The following is a 22,774-nucleotide window of genomic DNA, read 5'->3' as shown; positions in this document are numbered from 1 at the left end:
ATGGAATGGTCTGCCTACCAATGTGAGAGACGCAGACTCAGTCTCAACCTTTAAGTCTTTACTGAAGACTTATCTCTTCAGTAGGTCCTATGATTAAGTATAGTCTGGCCCAGGAGTGTGAAGGTGAACGGAAAGGCTGGAGCAACGAACCGCCCTTGCTGTCTCTGCCTTGCCGGTTCCCCTCTTTCCACTGGGATTCTCTGCCTCTAACCCTTTTACAGGGGCTGAGTCACTGGCTTACTGGTGTTCTTCCATGCCGTCCATGGGAGGGGTGCGTCACTTGAGTGGGTTGAGTCACTGACGTGGTCTTCCTGTCTGGGTTGGCGCCCCCCCTTGGGTTGTGCCATGGCGGAGATCGTTGTGGGCTATACTCGGCCTTGTCTTAGGACGGTAAGTTGGCGGTTGGAGACATCCCTCTAGTGGTGTGGGGGCTGTGCTTTGGCAAAGTGGGTGGGGTTATATCCTGCCTGTTTGGCCCTGTCCGGGGGTATCATCGGATGGGGCCACAGTGTCTTCTGATCCCTCCTGTCTCAGCCTCCAGTATTTATGCTGCAGTAGTTTATGTGTCGGGGGCTAGGGTCAGTCTGTTACATCTGGAGTATTTCTCTTGTCTTATCCGGTGTCCTGTGTGAATTTAAATATGCTCTCTCTAATTCTCTCTTTCTCTCTTTCTGTCTTTCTCTCGGAGGACCTGAGCCCTAGGACCATGCCTCAGGACTACCTGGTATGATGACTCCTTGCTGTCCCCAGTCCACCTGGGCGTGCTGCTGCTCCAGTTTCAACTGTTCTGCCTGCGGCTATGGAACCCTGACCTGTTCACCGGACGTGCTTGTTGCACCCTCGACAACTACTATGATTATTATTATTTGACCATGCTGGTCATTTATGAACATTTTAACATCTTGACCATGTTCTGTTATAATATCCACCCTGCACAGCCAGAAGAGGACTGGCCACCCCTCATAGCCTGGTTCCTCTCTAGGTTTCTTCCTAGGTTTTTGGCCTTTCTAGGGAGTTTTTCCTAGGGAGTTTTTCCTAGCCACCGTGCTTCTTTCACATGCATTGCTTGCTGTTTGGGGTTTTAGGCTGGGTTTCTGTACAGCACTTTGAGATATCAGCTGATGTACGAAGGGCTATATAAATAAATTTGATTTGATTTGATTTTCATTTTCATTAACATTGATGAACGATGCTCATTACATATTTCCCACCATGCATACAGCACACCCTGGGGTGATTTCTCTTACAACTCCTGGAAGAGTGTACTCTTAACAGCACCAAAAGGCCTGGACGTGTATGCTGATTCCAAAGGAACTGCAGGCTTCCACAGCCCTCCTCCGGATCTAGCTACATGCTCTACAGGGAACATATTTATGAGTGTGTGCTGTTAGAGAAGCACATTGGGCTGATGGTGGATCCCATCTATTGGAGACAGTTGAATTAAAGACCTCTGTAAGCTGGACTGAAAGTCATGAAGCTCAAGTCCTGTTCTGATTGTTCTGGGCAGAGAGTCTTGGGGTTGAAAAGCCTGTGCTGTGAATTCACAGGACTGAGAGAAAACCCCTGATGAGTGTTGAGCAGGGAAACCTCCATCAATAATACTCACATGCCATCAACAGCTAAATGGACCTGATGCTTACAAGTCAGTTGTTGATTCAAGAATAACATATGTATTACTAAGGATCTATTTTTGAAGGAACGTTTTTGATGTGTTAGTGTATTCAGTGTGACAACATGAGAAAGTAACCATTGTTCAGAAGCATGCCTTGAATCAGACTCTCAGTTCTTGTGCATTTCATTTACAGCGCTTTGAGACACTTTCCCTCTGTGTGTTCTTTGGCTCCTGGAGGCGAGCTCAGATGTCTCTTCCACAACAGAAGAAAGGAATGCTACAGCATCAAAAATACTACAAATCCCAGTATTTCCTGCTGAATGTATTATGCTTCAATGGTTAGCTCGTTTGAGGCTGCATTGCAGGTCCCCTATAATTAACGCTATGGGGGAGGCAGCCAAACCACAGGTTTTTAATAAAGCAAATTGTTGAAATGCAGAGGCAAACAAAAGGCTTGGCCAATACTGTATATTTATAATGAATAGAGTCGACTTTCTCTCTCTACCCAATAAAAACTGCAAGAAGAGAGAATTCCCTCAGGGAAACAAGGAAATTATGAAACTTAAAAGTGTTGACAGTATTACAGTAAGGTCTATAGTCAACAAAGCTTCAGAGCTCCAGACACTGTGTGATGTCTAGTGTAAGGAGTGGAGAAGGCATAATGAATGGAGAGAGATAGTGTAGGGAGTGGAGAAGGCATAATGAATGGAGAGAGATAGTGTAGGGAGTGGAGAAGGCATAAGGAATGGAGAGAGATAGTGTAGGGAGTGGAGAAGGCATAAGGAATGGAGAGAGATAGTGTAGGGAGTGGAGAAGGCATAAGGAATGGAGAGAGATAGTGTAGGGAGTGGAGAAAGGCATAAGGAATGGAGAGAGCTTGTGTAGGGAGTGGAGAAGGCATAAGGAATGGAGAGAGATAGTGTAGGGAGTGGAGAAGGCATAAGGAATGGAGAGAGATTGTGTAGGGAGTGGTGAAAGGCATAAGGAATGGAGAGAGATTGTGTAGGGAGTGGTGAAAGGCATAAGGAATGGAGAAAGATAGTGTCGGGAGTGGTGAAAGGCATAAGGAATGGAGAGAGACAGTGTGAGTGGAAAAAGGCATACTGAATGGAATGAGATAGGAGCCTTTATTAATTTTACAGTACAACTACTGATATAATTAAAAGCTGCTGTGTTTTGGTACTGCGTGTTCCTCATGTTGGTTACACCATGACTGTTACTTAAATGAATGACAAGAATTACATGTAATAATTTATTGAAGTATTTGAAATGGGTGTCTTCTTTTTGAGGGGTATGCTAACCTACATACAACACATACAGAAACAACCGCTCTCCTGTATCTCTCCCTAGCACAAATACAGGAAACCCTCTCTCCTGTATCTCTCCCTAGCACAAATACAGGCAACCCTCTCTCCTGTATCTCTCCCTAGCACAAACACAGGAAACCCTCTCTCCTGTATTTCTCCCTAGCACAAACACAGGAAACCCTCTCTCCTGTATCTCTCCCTAGAACAAACACAGGCAACCCTCTCTCCTGTATCTCTCCCTAGCACAAACACAGGAAACCCTCTCTCCTGTATCTCTCCCTAGAACAAACACAGGCAACCCTCTCTCCTGTATCTCTCCCTAGCACAAACACAGGCAAACCTTTCTCCTGTATCTCTCCCTAGAACAAACACAGGCAAACCTTTCTCCTGTATCTCTCCCTAGCACAAACACAGGCAACCCTCTCTCCTGTATCTCTCCCTAGAACAAACACAGGCAAACCTTTCTCCTGTATCTCTCCCTAGCACAAACACAGGCAACCCTCTCTCCTGTATCTCTCCCTAGCACAAACACAGGCAAACCTTTCTCCTGTATCTCTCCCTAGCACAAACACAGGAAACCCTCTCTCCTGTATCTCTCCCTAGCACAAACACAGGCAAGCCTTTCTCCTGTATCTCTCCCTAGCACAAACACAGGCACCCCTCTCTCCCTCTGTTTCCTTTCCTCTCCCTCCCTCTCATGCACACACACACACACACGCACGCAGACACACACACACACAATCTTCATGTAGTATACATTTACACACATATAACGTAAGCTCATAAATCTGCCACAGCAAATCATAAATAGTAATGTGAAGCCTAACCAGATTACTTTGTTTTTCCAATCTTCAAGGATAAATTAGACTATTAATATGGCAGAGGGGTGATGAAAAATGCATTTCATGCCAGCCGGCATAATTTGGTTTATGATCCCATTGGGTGAAGAGAATGGCACTTATTCTGTAAAAAAATACAACTCCATGGGTATCGAGGGCTGGCTTTTCCCATCTCACATTCTTGTTTTTATAGTACAGTTAAACCCAAATCAATATGGCCCTACTACAGATATGTATCATTGGGACATTTCAGCAAAGCAGGCTTTTCCCCTCCGTCTCCAGTGACTGTCATCCCTTTTTAAAGCCAAGTGGGTTTCACACTGGCAAAACCATGAGGATATTTATCTACATGGCAGGAAGCAGGGAAACCCTGCATTAATGGCAATTTAGAGAGCAGTACAAGTTATATTGATATTTTCTGAAAAACAGTTTGTGGAAACAGACTGGGTAGATACGGATGGATACAGTACAAACAGGAATAGGAACTAATTATCACGTATACCTCCCTAACATAAAGCATTCCCATGGTTCCTGCATTACTAATGCTCTAACTTATTTAAATACTGACAAACTTACTTTATATTTGTGTCAATATTGAGATGTTGAAGTTCCATACTGCACAAGGGACCAGGAGCTTGGCTTAAATAGAGTTCATTTAACGTATCATCTTTGAACTACTGACACCATGAAGGACTGGACATAAATTATTAGATGAGAAAATGTAAATGGTGAGCCACCCACTGTGCAGTTCTGGTGCTCTTTGATAGCTTGTTCTGTACAGCTTTGGGCCTCTACATTCTTCTGTCTCAACTCTCTCACTCCCCATGATGTGTGTGACATTTACAAAGGCCTAAAAGTCACTGCACACACTCACACTACAAATCTCCCCTACAAAGGTGAGTAAAAGAGCCCCTCATGGCCAAAGCCATCATATCAGGTTTGTTATAATATCAGTATAATATGTGATATAAAAAATTAGCAATTAGATTGTATGTATGTTTAGTGCAATTCATCAGTGAAATCGAACATGCTTTTCAATTAGTAATCTTACTGCCGATGGGTTGCAGTCAGCAACTAAAAGACTGTGGTTGGAAGTATGAGAAATGCTTTACCTCTGCAATGGCTGTTTTTTTTAATCAGGTGCGGTTAAGAAATAACCTTTTCACCTCAAAAAGCCCTTTCAGAGCAAACCAACAGAACATTGGCTGGAGAACTGGAATTAAAAGGGCAAGCAAACAGAAAGAAATCAATGATGTTGTTTAGCAGTGCAGTCTGAGGTGCTCAGGGCAGAGCTCGTTAGGTGAAAAGGGCGACCCCAGCCCAGATAGCTCTGTTTCCCATTTCAAACAGCAGTGGAGCAGCTCAGCTCTGTAATGGAAACAGCTAGCCTGTTGGCCAGGTTTGTTTCTCATGTTGAGTTGGGAAATGATGAGAAACTGAAGCATTGGAGCTACCCCTGCCATATTTGTCACAACAAACCCATCTTATAGGAGAGAGAGCTCATTTACAGTGGTTCTTCCTTTAAAAGTTGCAGCGTACTGCAGCATAGCTTGCATGGTGCCGCAGAATTCAATGGCACATTATTTAAGTGTCAGCCATTGTAACCATTAAAGCTAGTTAGTGCTACTTTGACCACCAGAGGGCATCTTTGAGAAGCATTTTTGAAAGAACATAGTCTATGGGACTAATTTTAAGACATTTTGCATAATTAATTTGATTAATATTATGGTGTTTCTATTCTAAGAAAAACAAAAAAATCCTCAGGGTTTCCGTTAGGATGGAACGGAAAATATGGCGCTGTACAACGTGACGATCGGGATTAGGCTACAGTACTAAGAGCTTAACATTTCCAAACCCTAATTGTATAATTGTAGTCTAACCAATACCCAAATGGAGATTCAGTGAAAATAAAAATCTCATTGATTTATCAAGACCAGTCCCCATGCTTGTCTCAGAGCAGCGCGAAACTTTGCTAAAATAGTGACCACAGCCGGTAGGCTATTGCTTCAAATCCTATTGCTTTTATTTTTTTTATGAAGTGACCGACAATAATTACATATGGGTCTCCCGGTGGCAGCCGGCACAGTTATTGAACCTACATCTGTAGCAACGCATTTTGCACTGCGATGCAGTGTCTTAGACTGCTGCGCCAATCAGGAGGGCTATTATAATACTGAGATGTGTGCAAACCTGGTGGCCAACTACAAGAAACGTCTGACCTCTGTGATTGCCAACAAGGGTTTTGCCACCAAGTACTAAGTCATGTTTTGCAGAGGGGTCAAATACTTATTTCCCTCATTAAAATGCAAATAAATGTATAACATTTTTGACATGCGTTTTTCAGGATTTTTTTGTTGTTATTCTGTCTCTCACTGTTCAAATAAACCTACCATTAAAATTATAGACTGATAATTTCTTTGTCAGTGGGCAAACGTACAAAATCAGCAGGGGATCAAATACTTTTTTCCCTCACTGTACATGTAGGTAAGGTTAAAGTGACTATGCATATATGATAAACAGAGAGTAGCAGCAGCATAAAAGAGGGGTTGGGGGTTGACGCAAATAGTCCAGGTAGCCATTTGATTACCTGTTCAGTCTTATGGCCAGGGGGTAAAAGCTGTTGAGAAGCCTTTTGGTCTTAGACTTGGCGCTCCAGTACCGATTGCCATGCAGTAGTAGAGAGAACAGTCTATGACTGGGGTGGCTGCGGTCTTTGACAATTTTTAGGGCCTTCCTCTGACACCGCCTGGTGTAGAGGTCCTGGATGGCAGGCAGCTTAGCCCCAGTGATGTACTGGGCCGTACGTACTAACCTCTGTAGTGCCTTGCAGTCGGAGGCCAAACAGTTGCCGTACCAGGCAGTGATGCAACCAGTCAGGATGCTCTCAATGTTGCAGCTGTAGAACCTTTTGAGAATCTGAGGACCCATGCCAAATCCTTTTAGTTTTCTGAGGGGGAATAAGCTTTGTCGTGCCCTCTTCACAACTGTCTTGGTGTGTTTGGACCATTCTAGTTTGTTGGTGATGTGGACACCAAGGAACTTGAAGCTCTCAACCTGCTCCACTACAGCCCCATTGATGAGAATGGGGGCGTGCTCGGTCCTCCTTTTCCTGTAGTCCACAATCATCTCCTTAGTCTTGGTTAAATTGAGGGATAGGTTGTTATTCTGGCACCACCCGGCCAGGTCTCTGACCTCCTCCCTATAAGCTGTCTCATCATTGTCGGTAATCAGGCCTACCATTGTTGTGTCATCTGCAAACTTAATGATGGTGTTGGAGTCGTGCCTAGCCACGCAGTCGTGGGTGAACAGGGAGTACAGGAAGGGACTGAGCACGGACCCCTGAGGGGCTCCAGTGTTGAGGATCAGTGTGACAGATGTGTTACCTACCCTTACCACCTGGGGGCGGCCCGTCCGGAAGTCCAGGATCCAGTTGCAGAGGGAGGTGTTTAGTCCCAGGATTCTTAGCTTAGTGATGAGCTTTGAGTGTACTATGGTGTTGAACGCTGAGCTGTAGTCAATGAATAGCATTCTCACGTAGGTGTTCCTTTTGTCCAGGTGGGAAAGGGCAGTGTGGAGTGCAATAGAGATTGCATGATCTGTGGATCTGTTTGGGTGGTATGCAAATTGGAGTGGGTCTAGGATTACTGGGATAATGGTGTTGATGTGAGCAATCACGGTTGGATGTGATACATAATAATAATAATAACAATACTACGTTTTGTTGTAGAATTTGTTTTGTCTTTTCTGGTGGATTAAACTGAAATTGCAACCAATCACGGTCGGTTGTGATACAGTCAACCCAACTAAGAAATACATTTGACGATAGAATTCTCCCCCTACCCTCCTTCTAGGCAAGTCTACCTGCTAATAGCCATAATGGCGCTATACAACGTGACCGTGTGTGTTTGAAAGAGTATTTTCCAGTAAGCAACAATTTGTTTACCTTCATTATACAACTTTGTTCCAATATTTCTTTAATTTAGTGATATTTATTCCCATAGTAATTCATTATGGATCCATAACTAAATAACCATCTGTATTTTGAAAGACTATTGTTATCATTATTTTATTATTGAAAGCATAAAGATGCTGATGAAGAAATACAGTACTGTACAGAATATGCTTTATGCGACATTTTGCGGTTGCATGAGGTCGCCCACATGCAGCTTTATGTAGGTGCTGAGGCTATATGACTGTGCCATCAACTTGATTATTTAGCAGACATCACTTGCTTATATTCAGTCAATGCTTATATTCATACAATGCCGTTCAAAGGTTTTGGGTCACTTAGAAATGTCCTTGTTTTTGAAAGAAAAGCATATTTTTTGTCCATTAAAATAACATCAAATTGATCAGAAAAACAGTGCAAAGATTGTCAATGTTGTAAATTACTATTGTAGCTGGAAACGGCAGATTTTTTATGGAATATCTACATAGGCGTACAGAGGCCCATTGTCAGCAACCATCACTCCTGTGTTCCAATGGCACGTTGTGTTAGCTAATCCAAGTTTATCATTTTAAAAGGCTAATTGAAAACCCTTTTGCAATTATGTCAGCACAGCTGAAAACTATTGTACTGATTAAAGAAGCAATAAAACTGGCCTTCTTTAGACTAGTTGAGAATCTGGAGCATCAGCATTTGTGGGTTCGATTATAGGCTCAAAATGGCTAGAAACAAAGATCTTTCTTCAGAAACTCGCCAGTCTATTCTTGTTCTGAAAAATGAAGGCTATTCCATGTGAGAAATTGCCAAGAAACTGAAGATCTCGTACAACTCCCTTCACAGAACAACTCAAACTGGCTCTAACCAGAATAGAAAGAGGAATGGGAGGCCCGGTGCACAACTGAGCAAGAGGACAAGTACATTAGAGTGTCTAGTTTGAGAAACAGACGCCTCACAAGTCCTCAACTGGCAGCTTCATTAAATAGTACCCACAAAACACCAGTCTCAATGTCAACGGTGAAGAGGCGACTCCGGGATGTTCCTCTGTCCAGCAGAGTCTGTGTTCTTTTGCCATTCTTAATTTTTATTGGCCAGTCTGAGATATGGCTTTTTCTTTGCAACTCTGCCTAGAAGGCCAGCATCCCGGAGTCGCCTCCTCTCGGTTGACGTTGAGACTGGTGTTTTGTGGGTACTATTTAATGAAGCTGCCAGTTGAGGACTTGTGAGGCTCCATTATTAGTGGAATGCCCCTTAAAGTGTTGCTCTGTGCTACCCAGTGGGGCAAGGTGGGGGTCCACCCCCCTTCTTCCTTCCTCCTCCTCCCTTCCCCATGGGCTAGGTTTGTCTTCTCTACGGCCCATCCCGTGCCCCTTGCCCTTGTGCCTTGAACCTCGCGCGCCCACTATTTCAGTGGATACTGCTGGATATCTGCAAGGAAATCCCATTGTGCGCCACTCGGGAGCCATGACCAATATGACCAATATATATTGTCCTGCTAATAACAGGGTTAATAATATATCTGTGAGAATATCCAAGGGGCTTTTAAATAATTCTAAATGAATAATAATAATAATCGCTTTGTTTAAAAATATATATATTTTTCGAGATTATTTCGTTTTCAAATAATGTACAATTAGCGAGAAAAAGGCCATTCTTGAACATGGGGTGAAACATTAATTTGTAAATAAAGTCAGTTTGTTATTTAGAATTATTTGTTAATGTTTTTAGAGGGAGAGAAACCAAAACCCTACAGTCAACTCATGTGTTTCCCAGTCGAGGCCGGCACGGGTATTAGAGTGTCTGCCTAGAAGGATTTGTAGCAACACAGCTTCCACAGCGATGCAGTGTCTTAAACCGCTGCGCCACTCAAGCTCTGTACAACATGACTGGTTGGGAGTAGGCTAGACTACTAAAGTAAGAGCAAAATAATCTTAACATTTCCACACCCTAATTGTGGTCTAAGTTTCTCTTAGAATAAAAACCTTAGTGTAACAACAGTTTTAGTAAGTAATACTGAAGTCGTGCACAATTAGCAGTTTCTATTTAGGTTTATGTCCCCCATTCACTGTCAGTTTAGAGACACAGTAGCGCCTTGGGAACCAAAAGAATAATCAGTGCTCTAACTCCCCCTTGTGCTGGTCTGGAGCAATGAAGTAGTGACGCAGGGTACCGTACTAAACCACAAATTACCTCTAAGTCCCACAGTATAATTGCAAAACTTTTAGTGAAGCAACCACTGTAAATAGACAGAGCTGGTTATACTTCATCCCACCATATACCTCCATTTCCTGTCATTTTGAAAGCATTAGACAGATGGAGATTCTAGGGTGTATGGGTCAATCAGACTACTATGCCATCAAGATCTTAATGTCGAGATGTCCTAACCACACGCTAGTGGGCCTACGGCAAATAAGAGTAGAGCAAAGAGAGTAGAGCAGGGAAGTGGGGCAGACCAGGAGTGGCTAAGACTGTCTTAATTAGCAGGCAGCAAACAAAGCATGGCCATATCCCCCCAGCTTCTCCAGCCCCCCTCAGCCATCCACCCAGAACCACAGGGTCAGCCATCTGGGCCAACCATGACAGGACCAATACACACTGCCTCTCCGGCATATTCACCCATATCCACACAGTCAGGCACACTCTCACTTACTATATACCCTCAAACATCCAGACACTAATGGTTTCTTCAGGTGATGATGATTCTAACGGAGGAAATACAAAGTAAGAAATCTACAATATAGAGTATAACTTAAGAGCTTATCATCAAACCCAAATGAAATCCAACTACTCTCTGAGGGAGGACAGTGTAACCTAGCAGAGATCTTAGATGATACTTGCAGGGTTGTCTACTACACTGCTCCTGCAAGCACCAATCAATAATTTGCTATAATCTATGACTGTGTGAGAGAGTGTCTTTGCATAGGCAGACATGTACACTCATCTCAGACATGGGTTGTTATTCCATTCACAATGCCAATGTCTAATGTTCCACATTGTGTGATAATACTGTCCATTTTGCTAACGGGTAAGAAAAAAATGTAGTTTCCTTTCAAAATGTTGATGTTCTGATTAGAGCTGTTGTGGAGGCTGCCCTATGGGAAACTCATTATAAAGTTATGCCTCCTGCACACAGCCAAACAGACACACAGAATTGTGGAAAAGTTTTTTTCTATTGAATTTCAGTTTTAACCAAAGAATTGTGAGAAGAGTCAGAACTCATCAAGATTGCAATTCATCAACGTGTGCATTTTGCTGCAGTAGTGCAATACAGTATACTGTATTTGTAGCAAGTTATACTCATACACACTGTAGACTTTGTTATAAGATATGTTTCTGGTGAAAGACGAGTGACAATTGACATAGTATAATCCTTATTCACCACAGACACAAGTAAATAACCATGGTCAACTATTGAATCACCCAACTCTCTCGACAGACAGGGTACTCACCAGGGAGCTAGTATAGGTGGGGTCTGATGTGTCATCCTGCAGGTAACGGGACAGGCCGAAGTCGGACACCTTGCAGACCAGGTTGCTGTTGACCAGGATGTTGCGGGCGGCCAGGTCTCTGTGGACGTAGTTCATCTCTGCCAGGTACTTCATGCCTGCGGCGATGCCACGCATCATCCCCACTAGCTGGATCACTGTGAACTGCCCGTCGTTTTGCTGCAGTGCAGGGGCCAGGGGGCATAGAGGAAATTATGTCACTTTAGAGGTAATAACATAGTAAAGATTCTTGGGAAAATAATACTCAAACTATGTATCTAGAATGTCCTTGTGTTGGAGATGCAAAGGTAAAGTTTCAAAAATTGGTGGAGCAGTTTCTTTGTACTAATAAAGCTTATTAGGTACACCACCCCGTTCACGAAAATGGTTCGCTCCTACAGACAGTGAGCCACGTGGCCTGCTATATAAAGCAGGCAGACAGGTATCGAGGCATTCAGTTACTGTTCGATTGAACGTTAGAATGGGCAAATAGAGTGATCTAAGCAACTTTGAACGTGGTATGGGCATTTCACGTACGACAGTGGGCTTTTCAAGCACGACAGTATCTAAAGTTTATTTTTACTATTTTCTACATTGTAGAATAATAGTGAATAAATCAAAACTATGAAATAACACATATGGAATTATGTAGTAACCAAAGAAGTGCTAAACAAATCAAAATATATTTTATATTTGAGATTCTTCAATGTAGCCACCCTTTGCCTTGATGACAGTTTTGCACATTCTTGGCATTCTCTCAACCAGCTTCATGAGGTAGTCATTTGGAATACAGGTGTGCCTTGTTAAAAGTTAATTTGTGGAATATCTTTCCTTTTTAATGTGTTTGATCCAATCAGTTGTATTGTGACAGGGTAGAGTTGGTATACAGAAGATAGCCCTATTTGGTAAGACCAAGTCCATATTATGGCAAGAACAGCTCAAATAAGCAAAGAGAAATGACAGTCCATCATTACTTTAAGACATGAAGGTCAGTCAGTACGGAAAATTTCAAGAACTTTCAATGGTTCTTCAAGTGCAGTCGCAAAAACCAACAAGCTCTGTGATGAAACTGTCTCTCATGAGGACTGCCACAGAAAGGAAGACCCAGAGTTACCTCTGCTGCAGAGGATACGTTCATTAGCGTTAACTGTATGTTAGAAATTGCAGCCCATTAAATGCTTCACAGAGTTCAACATCAACTGTTCAGAGAAGACTGCGTGAATCAGGCCTTCATGGTCGAATTGCTGCAAAGAAACCACAACTAAAGGACAACATTAAGAAGAAGAGACTTGCTTGGGCTTAGAAACAAGAACAATGGACATTAGACCGGTGGAATTCGGTCCTGCCACAGGGGTCACTAGAGCGCGATGGGACAAGGACATCCCTGCCGGCCAAACCCTCACAACGCTGGGCCAATTGTGCGCCGCCCCATGGGTTTCCCAGTCGCGACAGAGCCTGGACTTGAACCAGAATCTCCAGTGGCACAGGTAGCAACTGCGATGCAGTGCCTTAGACAACTGCACAGCTCAGGTGGTGATTTCATAGTTTTGATGCCATCACTAATATTCTACAAAGTACAAAATAGAAAAAATAAAAAAATAATAAATGAAAAAAACTTTTTTTTTAATGAGTAGGTATGTCCAAACTTTTGACTGGTACTGTATATACATACATACACACACACATATACACACATACTGCTCAAAAAAATTAAGGAAACACTAAAATAACACATCCTAGATCTGAATGAATGAAATAATCTTATTAAATACGTTTTTCTTTACATAGTTGAATGTGCTGTCAACAAAATCACACAAAAATAATCAATGGAAATCCAATTTATCAACCCATGGAGGTCTGGATTTGGAGTCACACTCAAAATTAAAGTGGAAAACCACACTACAGACTGATCCAACTTTGATGTAATGTCCTTAAAACAAGTCAAAATGAGGCTCAGTAGTGTGTGTAGCCTCCACGTGGCTATATGAACTCCCTACAACGCCTGGGCATGCTCCTGATGAGGTGGCGGATGGTCTCCTGAGGGATCTCCTCCCAGACCTGGACTAAAGCATCCACCAACTCCTGGACAGTCTGTGGTGCAACGTGGCATTGGTGGATGGAGCGAGACATGATGTCCCAGATGTGCTCAATTGGATTCAGGTCTGGGGAACGGGCGGGCCAGTCCATAGCATCAATGCCTTCCTCTTGCAGGAACTGCTGACACACTCCAGCCACATGAGGTCTAGCATTGTCTTGCATTAGGAGGAACCCAGGGCCAACCACACCAGCATATGGTCTCACAAGGGGTCTGAGGGTCTCATCTCGGTACCTAACGGCAGTCAGGCTACCTCTGGCGAGCACATGGAGAGCTGTGCGGCCCCCAAAGAAATGCCACCCCACACCATGACTGACCCACCGCCAAACCGGTCATGCTGGAGGATGTTGCAGGCAGCAGAACGTTCTCCACGGCGTCTCCAGACTCTGTCACGTCTGTCACGTGCTCAGTGTGAACCTGCTTTCATCTGTGAAGAGCACAGGGCGCCAGTGGCGAATTTGCCAATCTTGATGTTCTCTGGCAAATGCCAAACGTCCTGCACGGTGTTGGGCTGTAAGCACAACCCCCACCTGTGGACGTCGGGCCCTCATACCACCCTCATGGAGTCTGTTTCTGACCGTTTGAGCAGACACATGCACATTTGTGGCCTGCTGAAGGTTATTTTGCAGGGCTCTGGCAGTGCTCCTCCTGCTCCTCCTTGCACAAAGGCGGAGGTAGCGGTCCTGCTGCTGGGTTGTTGCCCTCCTACGGCCTCCTCCACGTCTCCTGATGTACTGGCCTGTCTCCTGGTAGCGCCTCCATGCTCTGGACACTACGCTGACAGACACAGCAAACCTTCTTGCCACAGCTCGCATTGATGTGCCATCCTGGATGAGCTGCACTACCTGAGCCACTTGTGTGGGTTGTAGACTCCGTCTCATGCTACCACTAGAGTGAAAGCACCGCCAGCATTCAAAAGTGACCAAAACCTCAGCCAGGAAGCATAGGAACTGAGAAGTGGTCTGTGGTCCCCACCTGCAGAACCATTCCTTTATTGGGGGTGTCTTGCTAATTGCCTATAATTTCCACCTGTGTTCTATTCCATTTGCACAACAGCATGTGAAATTTATTGTCAATCAGTGTTGCTTCCTAAGTGGACAGTTTGATTTCACAGAAGTGTGATTGACTTGGAGTTACATTGTGTTGTTTAAGTGTTCCCTTTATTTTTTGGAGCAGTGTATATATACATATACAGTGGCTTGCGAAAGTATTCACCCCCTTGTTGCCTTACAACCTGGAATTAAAATGGATTTTGGGGGGGGTTGTATCATTTGATTTACCCAACATGTCTACCACTTTGAAGATGCACAATATTTTTGGAGGTGAAACAAACAAGAAATAAGACAAGAAAATTGAAAACTTTAGCGTGCATAACTATTCACCTCCCCAAAGTCAATACTTTGTAGAGCCACCTTTCACAGCAATTACAGCTGCAAGTCTCTTGGGGTATGTCTCTATAAGCTTGGCACATCTAGCCACTGGGCTTTGACTAGGCCTTAAACCACTCAAGTGTTGCTTAAGCAGTATGCTTAGGGTCATTGTCCTGCTGGAAGGTGAACCTCCGTCCCAGTCTCAAATCTCTTGAAGACAAGCAGGTTTCCCTCAAGAATTTCCCTATATTTAGTGGCATCAATCATTCCTCTTCCGTAAAGCCCAACTCTGTGGAGTGTACAGCTTAAAGTGGTCCTATGGACAGATACTGCAATCTCCACTGTTGAGCTTTGCAGCTCCTTACATTTACGTCATTTAGCAGACACTCTTATCCAGAGCGACTTACAGTAGTGCATGCATACATTTCATAATTTTTTTTTCATACTGGTCCCCCGTGGGAATCAAACCCACAACCCCGGCATTGTAAACACCATGCTCTACCAACTGACCCACACGGGACCTTCAGGGTTATCTCTTTGTTGCCTCGCTGATTAATGCCCTCCTTGCCTGGTCTGTGAGTTTTGGTGGGCGGCCCTCTCTTGGCAGGTTTGTTGTGGTGCCATATTCTTTCCATTTTTGAATAATGGATTTAATGGTGCTCATTGGGATGTTCAAAGTTTCGGATATTTTTTTATAACCCAACCCTGATCTGTACTTCTCCACAACTTTGTCCCTGACCTGTTTGGAGAGCTCTTTGGTCTTCATGGTGCCACTTGCTTGGTGGTGCCCCTTGCTTAGTGGTGTTGCAGACTCTGGGGCCTTTCAGAACAGGTGTATGTCTAATGAGATCATGTGACAGATCATGTGACACTTAAATAAAGTCTACCTGTGTGCAAAGTAATTATGTGACTTCTGAAGGTAATTGGTTGCACCAGATCTTATTTAGGGGCTTCTTATCAAAGGGGGTGAATACATATGCACGCACCACTTTTCCGTTTTATATTTAACAAGTTCTGTTTTTCATTTCACCTCAACAATTTGGACTATTTTGTGTATGTCCATTACATGAAAAATAAAAATAAAAATAAAATTAAATGACAGGTTGTAATGCAACAAAATAGGAAAAATGCCAAGGGGGTGAATACTTTTGCAAGGCACTGTATACACACACACACACACACACACACACACACACACACACACACACACACACACACACACACACACACACACACACACACACACACACACACACACACACACACACACACACACACACACACACACACACACAGAGTTGAAGTCGGAAGGTTACAGACACCTTAGCCAAATATATTTAAACTCAGTTTTTCACAATTCCTGACATTTAATCCTAGTAAAAATTCCCTGTATTCAGTCAGTTAGGATCAGCCCTATATTTAAGAATGTGAAATTATTTATTTCAGCTTTTATTCCTTTCGTCACATGCCCAGTGGGTCAGAAGTTTACATACACTCAATTAGTATTTGGTAGCATTGCTTTTAAATTGTTTAACTTTGGTCAAACGTTTCGGGTAGCCTTCCACAAGCTTCCCACAATAAGTTGGGTGAATTTTAGCCCATTCCTCCTGACAGAGCTGGTGTAACTGAGTCAAGTTGGTAGGCCTCCTTGCTCGCATACACTTTTTCAGTTCTGCCCACAAATTTTCTATAGGATTGAGGTCAGGGCTTTGTGATGGCCACTCCAATACCTTGATGTTGTTGTCCTTAAGCCATTTTGCCACAACTTTGGAAGTATGCTTGGGGTCATTGTCCATTTGGAAGACCCATTTGCGACCAAGCTTTAAATTCTTGACTGATGTCTTGAGATGTTGCTTCAATATATCTACATAATTTTCCTGCCTCATAATGCCAACTATTTTGTGAAGTGCACCAGTCCCTCCTGCAGCAAAGCACCCCCACAACATGACGCTGCCTCCCCCGGGCTTCACGGTTGGGATGGTGTTCTTCGGCTTCCAAGCCTTCCCCTTTTTCTCCAAACATGACGATGGTCATTATGGCTAAACAGTTCTATTTTTGTTTCATCAGACCAGAGGACATTTCTCCAAAAAGTACGATCTTTGTCCCCATCTGCAGTTGCAAACCGTAGTCTGGCTTTTTTATGGCAGTTTTGGAGCACTGGCTTCTTCCTTGCTCATCGGCCTTTCAGGTTATGTCAATATAGGACTCATTTTACTGTGGATATAGATACTTTTGTACCGGTTTCCTCCAGCATCTTCACAAGGTCCTTTGCGGCTGTTCTGGGATTGATTTGATCTTTTCGCACCAAAGTAAGTTAATCTCTAGGACACAGAACGCGTCTCCTTCCTGAGCAGTATGACAGCTGCGTGGTCCCATGGTGTTTATACTTGCGTACTATTGTTTGTACAGATGAACGTGGTACCTTCGGGCGCTTGGAAATTGCTCCCAAGGATGAACCAGACTTGTGGTCTGCCATTTTCTTTCTGAAGTCTTGCCTGATTTCTTTTGATTTTCACATGTCAAGCAAAGAGGCACTGAGTTTGAAAGTCGGCCTTGAAATACATCCACAGGTACACCTCCAATTGACTCAAATGATGTCAATTAGCCTAGCAGAAGGGTCTAAAGCCTTGACATCATTTTCTGGAATTTTCCAAGCTGTTTAAAGGCACAGTCAACTTAACGTAAGTAAACATCTGACACATAGGAATTGTGATACAGTGAATTATAAGTGAAATAATCTGTCTGAAAACAATTGTTGGAAAAATTACTTGTGTCATGCACGAAGTAGATGTCCTAACCGACTTTCCAAAACTATAGTTTGGTAACAAGAATTTGTGGAGTAGTTGAAAAACAAGTTTTAATGACTCCAACCTAAGTGTATGTAAACTTCCGACTGCAACTGTATATATACATATACAGTTGAAGTCGGACGTTTTTTTTATGTAAAAAAAAAATAGATAAATAATATTCAGGTGTTCAATCAATTTTATTTGTGGAGTGCCTTTGTTACAACTATGCAACAGAAAATATGTTTTGGAATGTGGTAATAAAAAAATTACACCAAGCATCAATATGCACGGTCAGCAAGACGTGTGGTCAAATGATGAATAATTATAAGTGCCAAGTGTGCCTCATATGACAACAGTAAAAAATAGTAAATTATTGTCAGCTCGTGCTTACAAGGTGTGCATCTTAATGCAATGGCATCAGTTAGAGCATGTCCATGTCACACAAGCAACAAAAGCATTGCTGATGTATTTTTTTGCTTGAGATGTTGGGTCCTCTCTCTCAGTGGTGACATTTTGTGCTGATAATCATCCTGTAGCATTGTAACCAGTATGTTCTATCCAAAAGGTGCCATCCCTTCCTCTCTCCTGTCTCACCATTTCATTTGGTGGTGGCATGGGCACCTGCTCAGTGCGCACCATTCTGGCTTTTTTTGTGCTTTGCCCTAGGAGGTGTAGTTTCTGGCTGAAGCTCAGAATCAGAAGAATAATCATCAGAGATGTCATAATTCATTTCTTCCCCACTATCTGAGAAGTTTTCGTTCAGATTTTGTAGCAACGCTGACGCAGAATGTGCATCCATTTGTCTTGGTCTTCTTGCCATTGTAAATTACGCACGCACTCCAAGTAGGCCAGAGTAGACTGATAAGACTGCTTGGATTCCATGGACTGATATATTTAATAAAATATTTAACAAGGCAAGGCAGTTAAGAACAAATACTTATTTACAATGATATACTACTGGGGAACAGTGGGTTAACTGCCTTGTTCAGGGACAGATTCTTACCTTGTCAGCAATTCAATCCAGCAACCATTCGGTTACTGGCCCATCGCTCTAACCACTAGGCTACCTGCCGCTCTAAGTATATAGGGTACATACCATTTAGAGATTATAATTAGATAAATACAGTAGAATGGCCCACCTTGTTCTTCATTCACAATTGGTGATTACATAATACTGTATTTCACCTGTTGTTAGACGTGTGAAATTAGTTTAGATTCAGTTTCGAGGCAATTATTGGAGTGCTTATCAATTGGGCACGGCACCTTAGGGGTGATTATCAACTGGGCACAGTACCAGGAGAAGGCGGGGATCAGGCCCTACAGTCGGGAGGAGGGACAACCACAGAAAACAATAAAAAAAATTACATATCTCCAGTTCTGTTTGTGATATTAAGATTCTAACAATGACCGTATGTTATATAAACTTATGACTTTAAACATTGCAGAGTAATAAAATGTAATTCATGAGCAGTCCAAATGACTGCTTTAGCGGTTCTAGTGTTACTGTGGCATGAGCACAACCAGTCATGATGTTTTCATCTGATTGACAAACAAATCACTTCAAAAAGTAGGTTACCTTCGCACATTCATCCAAAATACTTCCAGCATCCAAACAGTGGCTGAAAATATCTTCCCGGAGAAAGCAAAGCAAAACAGCACACCTGTCTTACTATATGTAGCCAATGTATCTGATGCGGTCTGGCCAAAAAGAGTATGACATACCATATTATTTTTGGCCAGACAGCATCAGATACATGGGCTATACATACTGTGACAGAGGGGCGCTGTTTAGCTAGTGCAAATGCTTTATCTGAGATTGATGCGTCTTTCTGTCGGCACTTGTCTCGGGCAAATAAATTATAAATATTAAAATATTTTATTTGCACGGGCAAGAACTATGGTAGGGCGGACCAGGCCCCCTAAGGCCAGCCCATAATACCGGCCAGGCGTAAAACTATTGCTGTCCCTGTAAAACTACATATTCCACTGCACCTATCCGGTGTATGTGACAATAAATAAAACATGTATGTTAAGCCCCAGTGGCTCCATGTCTTTAATCTTTCTCACTCTGCCTCCTTATCCCCAGCTTGGCTGTTTATTAGTGGCCCCTACCAAGGTGGATAACCCCCTCCCATGAGTCACGGCAGGTCTGACCCTCCGGTGTGGCCTCAGTGGGCACCTCCAACACTCAGAGCGGGCTGCTCATTCAACTGTGGCTCCCTGTGCCAGCAACATGGGCATGCCAGAAGAAAAACAACCCAGAAATCGATGGCTGCGGGAGTCAAGTGCGGTGGCTCGGAAGAGAGGCCTGGTGAGGGAGCGGACATCAAAGGGGTGTTCAAAGCCCCGCTTCAAACAAGCCCAGGATCAAAGAGAGGAGGAAACAGGTTGAGGGGATTAGAAAACTAGGCCACGTATTGATTGGGTTCCATGTTCTCTGTTTCCAAGGAGTTAGAAGAAGCACTAAACTGTACCAGGCTGGCACTTTGAATCAGGGCACTGTGAATATATTAGCTACATTGCCTCAAAGGGCTCTGGGTGGAACAATTGCATTTACGTTAATCTCATGAATTACATTAGGAGAAATCAAATGTTATTGATAAATAGAAATCGTGCTTACACACACAAGCTTTAGATTCTCTTTCCAATTCATGCCAAGGTTGTTTATCAGATCTCAATTCCCTGCTATATCGAAAAACCTTTATCCTCCAGATAGCTTTAAATCTCCATTGTCATAATCCTTGTGCAAACTATTCTCAATAATCATACTTCACTGTTTGTGTAAGACTGTCAAATTAACTATAAAAGCTTCAGCTGATCGATCAATATGATTCATATAAAGTGCCTTCAGAAAGTATGTGATATACTTATAAGTATGTCAGCTGTGAATCTTTCTTACAAATATAAGTACATTTGGGGAAATCACTGAGTACCACTCTTCATACTTTCAAGAATGGTGGTGGCTGCATGTTATGGGTATGCTTGTCATCAGCAAGAACTAGGGAGTTTTTAGGATAAAAAGAAACGGAATAGAGCTAAGCACAGGCAAAATCCTAGAGGAAACCTGGTTCAGTCTGCTTTCCGACAGACACTCTGAGACAAATTCACCTTTCAGCAGGACAATAACCTAAAACACAAGGCCAAATATACACTGGAGATATTTACCAAGACACAATTGAATGTTCCTGAGTGGCCTAGTTACAGTTTTGACTTAAGATCTGCTTGAAAATCAAATGCAAGACATGAAAATGGCTGTCTAGCAATGACCAACAACCAACTTGACAAAGCTTGACACATTTTTTAAGAATAATGGGCAAATATTGTACAGAGATTTACCCAGAAAGACACACAGCTGTAATCGCTGCCAAACGTGATTATAACATGTATTGACTCAGGGGGTTGAATACTTATCTAATCAAGATATATTAGTGTTTTATTTTCCGTCAATTGAAACAATTTATAATAATTTTGTTCCACTTTGACATTACAGAGTATTTTGTGTGTATTGCTGACAAAAAATAACAATTAAATCCATTTTAATTCCACTTTGTAACAAAACAAAATGTGGAAAAAGTCAATGGGTGTGAATACTTTCTGAAGGCACTGGATGAAACCACACAGTGGCCCTATTAAGTGAAAGCTGTGCCCGGGGTGGTGTTCTGAACAGAGGAGGTTAAAACATAATAACAAAGCAGTGCTCCCTTTCTCACCCTCAGGAAGGAGTCCAGGGCCCCGTTCTCCATAAACTCTGTGATGATCATGACTGGCCGGCTCTTAGTGACCACGCCCTCCAGTCGGATGATGTTGGGGTGGTCAAACTGGCCCATGATGCTGGCCTCAGACAGGAAGTCCCGCCTCTGCTTCTCCACGTAGCCTGCCTTCAGGGTCTTAATGGCCACGTACAGCTCCCTCTTCCCAGCCGGCTTCAGACGACCCTTATACACCTCCCCAAACTCGCCTGGAGGGAAAGACATGGGATTACTAATTGATTACCTTATTACAAAGCCAGCTACAGGGTCATAAGACAAGTGTTGTGCTGACAAGTCCGCAGATGTCAAACATCAGCCAGTGAGAGGACCGTTCTTTTGCTGAATGCATGAATATGTCAAGTCAAGTAAAAAATAAATGTCCCCAACAGATAAAATCAGCATGAATTATAGATGAATGGAGGCGGTCCGGTTACTGAGATAGCGGCTAAAATTGCTCTCTGTAAAGAGAGGAGCTCTGTGAAGTGGATATGGTTCTCTATCTAAAAGCAAAACAAATTAGATGGAAAAAGTGGTTTTAAAAAAACTGAATAGCTGTGCTAACACCTGGATACTGTACAGGTAAAGAGAAAGTGGAGGAGAAAATTATATAGATTCATGGATGCAGCAGAGGTACTCCATTTCCACCATGTCACCTGCACCAATGACCTCCTCAATCTTCACACAAGACACGTCGATCTCCTTGGCAAACTCTCGGACGGCCTCGTTGGGGTCCTCGTAGGTGAAGGGATCGATGTAGATCTTAATCCCTGGTGAGCCAGAGAAGTGGGTGGGGCATCCCATGGGGGAAGGGCAGTTGGACATGTCCGGTCTCAGAGAGAGTTCTGGAACAAAGGCCGAGGAGGAGGAGAGGTTAGGATGAGCACGGGGAAGCTCAAACAAATATATCATCAGTTTTTGTCCGTGTGTGACTATATGTATGTACAGTATGTGTGTGCGTGTCATCTCCATGTTTTTCTTTCCAGACTCTCTCTCTTGCTCTCACACACACACAGATGTAAACTATTTCCCGTAATTGCTGTGGAAGGCAATTTCCTTGGCTCCTCTCTCCCACCTTCAGGAACTGAGCATAAACTGATAAAAATGACACAATATCACATTACCCTCTGCACAGATGATAGGGGTGAGTCACTGACAATAGTAGCTTGGAATCTGAGTGCTACTGTCATCCGGAGCAATGGCCAAATGAGAAATACAGAATGCAGAGACCCTTATGAAAATATGTGTGTGATTTGGCAAGTGTGTATGTGTGTGAGTGGGCATAAATGTGTTCTTTAGACTGAAGAGTCCATCCTGACTGTTGTCCTGGAACTGATTTTATGAGGCCCTAACATTAATAAAATCAAATGTTATTGGGTCGGGTACACATATTTTGCAGATGTTATGCAGGTGCAGTGAAATGCTTATGTTTCTAGCTCCAACAGTGCAGTAATACCTAAAAATACAAAACAATACACACAATACACACAACAAAATACACACATATCACATTTACATAAGTATTCAGACCCTTTACTCAGTACTTTGTTGAAGCACCTTTGGCAGAGATTACAGACTCATGTCAAAT

General features: G+C 43.0%; 1 protein-coding gene across 1 annotated transcript in view; it reads right to left on the bottom strand.

Annotated features, from left to right (window-relative positions):
• LOC106613872 (ephrin type-B receptor 1) overlaps positions 1-22,774 on the bottom strand; it is a 215,925-nt gene that overhangs the window by 11,376 nt on the left and 181,775 nt on the right. Inside the window, exons 10-12 of the mRNA XM_014216576.3 lie at positions 21,843-22,031; positions 21,151-21,398; positions 11,151-11,366 (exon numbers count right to left, since the gene is read on the bottom strand). Coding sequence (XP_014072051.1) covers positions 11,151-11,366; positions 21,151-21,398; positions 21,843-22,031 — 653 coding nt within the window. The remainder of the gene's footprint in view (positions 1-11,150; positions 11,367-21,150; positions 21,399-21,842; positions 22,032-22,774) is intronic.

Source organism: Salmo salar, chromosome 10 (assembly GCF_965601325.2).
Source record: "Salmo salar chromosome 10, fSalSal1, whole genome shotgun sequence".
NCBI lineage: Eukaryota > Metazoa > Chordata > Actinopteri > Salmoniformes > Salmonidae > Salmo > Salmo salar.
The sequence above is the reverse complement of the archived record's forward strand: the minus strand, read 5'-3'. Positions and strand labels throughout refer to the sequence as shown.